Below are 4172 nucleotides of genomic sequence, written 5' to 3'. Positions count from 1 at the left end.
GAAGAATGGGTCAGAAGGATTCCCAACTCCTTCCCCACTCAAACCTCGATCCATTCGGGGCCTAATGATGAAGCCATGTACCTAGGGTAGGGTCATGGACCTGTCCTAACTGCCCTACCCAAGGACATCCCTAGAAGAAATCACCTTTCAATCGACTAGGAGGTGTTCCACTCGACAGATTCAAAGACACTCGACCACAAAGCTATCACCCGACCACGAAGCCAACCACTCGACTGCCAGGAGATCTAAAGTCACTCCACACGCAAACGGTTGGTCATTAAGTAGCTTTTATGGTCATCATAGCACTTTATTAGAGGCGTTACCAGTAACGCCCAACCTTAATGTACTTTAAACCCTGCATAACTAAGGGCCGGAGGGGTCTGGCGAACTCTATATAAGCCACCCCCTCCTTAGTGTAAAGGGTTCGCACCCCTGTAACTCATACACACATAATCCAGTCGACCGCCTCCGGGCTCCGAGACGTAGGGCTGTTACTTCCTCTGAGAAGGGCCTGAACTCGTAAACCTCGTGTGCTTACAACTGCTCCATAGCTAAGATCTAGCCTATCCATACATACCCCCTACATTACTGTCAGAGTTAGAACCACGACACCGGCCTCATCCACTTCTCCCATCTACATCTGGTCACCCTCACTCACTTGCCGGCAACAGAAAAACCTAGCTACTCGTGCGTCCGCCATGGGTTTCTTCAACAACAAAGGCAACGGTAAGGGCAAGCTCGACGTCGGCGCTGGCTCATCCCATGCACCGCCGCCTTCGCGATGGTGCCGTCTGTGGGGAGGGTTCGCCGGCGACAGAAAACCCTAGCTACCCGCGCATCCGCCATGGGTTTCTTCAACAACAAAGGCAAGGGCAAGGGGCAAGCTCGACATCGGCACCGGCTCATCCCGCGCGCCACCACCTTCGCAATGTTGCCGTCTGCGGGGAGGGTTCGCCGACCATTGGACCGGCTCTACATCCCGGTGCACCGCACACCATACCACTGGTATTACCGTGTGCCGCTGTCACGACCCACTGGTATTTCCAACACTCTTTTTTTACGTACAACTTTTATTCCTCGGTAGGAAGCGACAATGTTTGAAATCTCATCCGACCGTCTTTTTATCATTGGTTGGAAGATTGGATTGGATTCTAAGGAGAACTAATTGGATGTCATAGAACGAATGGGGCACTACGTTGGATACCCACTGCTAGCCTAGCGAAGATTTGTCTGTTTGTTGAAAGTGGAAAGGAGTCATATTTGAATCAGAAAGTTCGCAACCATTATATACATATTTTTTTTAAAATCTCACGAACATATTATTGGAATGTGTGAAATTTTTCACAAACATTTGTTTGAATTGTATAAAACACTTGTCTAAACTATGAAAACATTTTGTTACATTGTATAAACTTTTTTCTAAAATGTGATGAAGATATTTTTGAAACATGCGAACACTGTTTTTTGAATGGCATGAAACATTTTTTTAAAATTGCACAAAAACTTTTCGAAAATGTCATGAATATTTTTTTTCCGAATGCGTCAGCATTTTTTAAATGTCACAATTTTTTCCCTTTGAACGCTATCATTTTTTTCCAAAACATTGTATGAATAAAATTTTACACTGCATGTTTTAAAGAAAACTATGTAATGTAATGAAGGAAATATATATATTTAAAATACATAGAAATAAAAATAGAAAAAGAAACAAACTGACGAACCGACAAATGAAGGAGCGCATTACTGAGCCGACCCAGTAACTCCTTCACCTATCGCCCACGGCCCACCGGCCCCGTCAAAAAAAAGAGAGAAAGAAAGATTCGGAAAGAGAAGCTACAGCGAAGGGAAAGCCGCACCGAGGAAACCCTAGCCACCATCGACTGATTGAGCGGCGGCGCGGCGAGCGGCGGAGATGGAGTTCGAGACGATGAGCGGTGCATTCGCGGGGCTCAAGACCTACACCAGCGACGACGACGGCGGAGCAAGACCGGCCGGCGGAACTCGCGGGGCCGCCGCGACCGGGAAGGAGGCCATCGGCAGCAAGGTCGGGGCAGACGCACGGCAGCGGGAGCGCCAGCTTCTTCGCGATTCGATCAAGGCAGGGCGCGCTCCCCCACGTCGAGACGGCGAGGAAGAGGAAGGCGCGATCCCCGTCTACCGCCGTGCCTGGGAGACCTCCTTCGGCGGCGTCTTCGGCTCCTTCGACGACGAGAGTAAGAACAAAACTGTGCCTACTCATCTCAACTTTCCATCAAAATAGTCAGTGTCAAGTCAAGTTTCAGCACAATCCGATATGCGATTTCCGGTTAATTTCAGTGTAACAATAGTTAATTGCAAGATGAACAAACAAACCATCTTCCTGATATTGATTATAAGATGAACTATAGTTAATTCAGTGTAACAGTAATTAATTCAGTGTAACTATAGACTATAAGATCAACCGCAAAAAAAACACTATAGATTATAAGATGAACACACAAACCATCTTCCTGATAGAAGCTGCCATTGCTATCCAAAGTACTGTATCTTTGATCCATCTAATCACTTAATCTGGCTTCTTGCAGCTGCCCTTGGACCCATGCGCTACACATCTGGACCTATCCCGGAAAATGCTGTGCCAGCTAGCACCTTGCAGATCTTCTCCGTCAGAGTTACTGACCTGAAACATGGTCTCTGGTGGCCACTTCATGTCTATGGCTCGGTTGCCACCAGAGACGGGGCAGATCATAATCGCAACTTTCTCTTCAGGCGCACCAGGGATAACTGCCAAATTCTTACCAAAGAGGTGCTTGCTTGTTTACCTTTTTTCGTCATCTATCCTTTTGCCGCTAGTACTATTCAGCATCATAATTTACTGAAATCGTGTTGCCCCTCCCAGTGCACTTGTGTATGTATCTCCATGTCCATGGCGTAGTGGGCAATGCCATTTTCTATGCTTTGTTATTTGGAAGGAACAAAGGTATCTCGAACAGTCTGTCAGATAACTAATTAGTGGTTATGCTTGCATTGCAGGATCCAGTTTTGCTGTTAACAGGCCCGTCTCGCGCAGTCCTGTTGGCTGGCCTGGTCACCTTCGAAGTACAGCTGATGGTAAAGAGCAAAATTGAACTGCTTGCAGATGAAGTGCTGGCTTCCAAAGTCTTCTTTTTCCACCAGGGATCTCGTCGAGAAGACAGTATCTGTACACGCATCCCCTACAAGCATTGTGCGCTCGAGTTTGCGCTCGCGCCTCTGCGGCATTCGGTCGAGGCCACCGTCACCGTCCAGCTCGTCGACGGGTCGTGGCCGGACGGTCACCAGGGACTGGTCTTCTCCTGCACCGACAGCATAAAAGATACCAAGATGTTGCTGCTTGACTGTCGAGATGGAAGGATGCCCATCGGTCCGGACGGCATGTTTGAGCTCTCCAGGCGCGTTGTTTGCGCAGAGCTGGGCGGGACGGATAAGCTCATGGTGTCCGTGCAGGCGCGCCGCGTCGGTTTCCTTACGAGAAGTCAGGCCGTCTTCAAGCCCAAGATGTCCGGGACGAGCGTTGGCATGTGTGATCTTCGTTTCTGCAAGATGCAGGTCACCGTTGCTTGGTCCCTGCTCTCCACCTCTGCCACACATTCAGGTGGTAAGTAGCAGGGGCTGTCTGGGTAATGTGTGCTAAGCCATGGATGGGAGAGAGGTGCTCTCTGTTTAGCGCAAAGATGTCTAAAATGGTGTTTTCCCAGCTCCGTTGTAAGCTTGTGATGGGCCTTTGTTGTGAGACGTTAGTTGTAAATATAATGGTGTCAAGGTTTTGGGCATGACAAATCTTGCACATTGTACCTTGGGGTTTGGATTTGGGCATTGTAGCATTGCACTTTGTACGATCTTGCACATTTAGTCTGACCTGAAAGTGTTGTGAGACATTGTCTTGCACTTAGTCTCATTTACAAAGTTTCACTTATGACAATTTGAAAGGAAGGGAGCAAAGCCCATTGCTTGTTGATTCTAAATGAAAAGGTGCACACTGCGCACAATCAAAGCCTTAGAGCATTTCTAGCCGATCCCCTATATCTCCTTATAGTGGAGTAAATTTGGCATTGAACTCCACTAAGTTTGACCTACCATATCCCCTGTACGGCTTATAGTGGAGTAAAAATCTGAGTATATTTACTCCATCACTACGCGGCCGAGTAAAATCG

The 4172-nt window shown here is 47.8% G+C and overlaps 1 protein-coding gene across 2 annotated transcripts; it reads left to right on the top strand.

Moving 5' to 3' along the window:
- Window positions 1–1813: 1813 nt before the first annotated feature.
- On the top strand, window positions 1814–3947 carry LOC119352372. 2 transcript variants are annotated; one of them, XM_037619036.1, is made up of 4 exons: window positions 1814–2213; window positions 2565–2785; window positions 3013–3090; window positions 3157–3947. In XM_037619036.1, the coding sequence occupies exons 1-4, from the start codon at window positions 1913–1915 to the stop codon at window positions 3622–3624; spliced, it is 1068 nt and encodes a 355-aa protein (XP_037474933.1). In that variant the 5' UTR covers window positions 1814–1912; the 3' UTR covers window positions 3625–3947. The 2 variants fall into 2 exon arrangements, with proteins under 2 accessions (XP_037474933.1, XP_037474932.1); XM_037619035.1 differs by having other exon boundaries at window positions 3013–3947.
- The last annotated feature ends 225 nt before the right edge of the window (window positions 3948–4172 follow it).

This window comes from Triticum dicoccoides, chromosome 2A, assembly GCF_002162155.2.
Source record: "Triticum dicoccoides isolate Atlit2015 ecotype Zavitan chromosome 2A, WEW_v2.0, whole genome shotgun sequence".
NCBI classification, from domain to species: domain Eukaryota; kingdom Viridiplantae; phylum Streptophyta; class Magnoliopsida; order Poales; family Poaceae; genus Triticum; species Triticum dicoccoides.
Note: the sequence above shows the minus strand (reverse complement) of the source record. Positions and strands in the feature narration are given on the sequence as shown.

Bases quoted from the DNA above. Each gene is read 5' to 3' on its own strand.
- LOC119352372 (XM_037619035.1), top strand. From the start codon at position 1,913: ATGGAGTTCGAGACGATGAGCGGTGCATTCGCGGGGCTCAAGACCTAC. The intron at 2,214-2,564 runs GTAAGAACAAAA...GGCTTCTTGCAG, and splicing joins CGGCTCCTTCGACGACGAGA to CTGCCCTTGGACCCATGCGC. The intron at 2,786-3,012 runs GTGCTTGCTTGT...CTTGCATTGCAG, and splicing joins GCCAAATTCTTACCAAAGAG to GATCCAGTTTTGCTGTTAAC.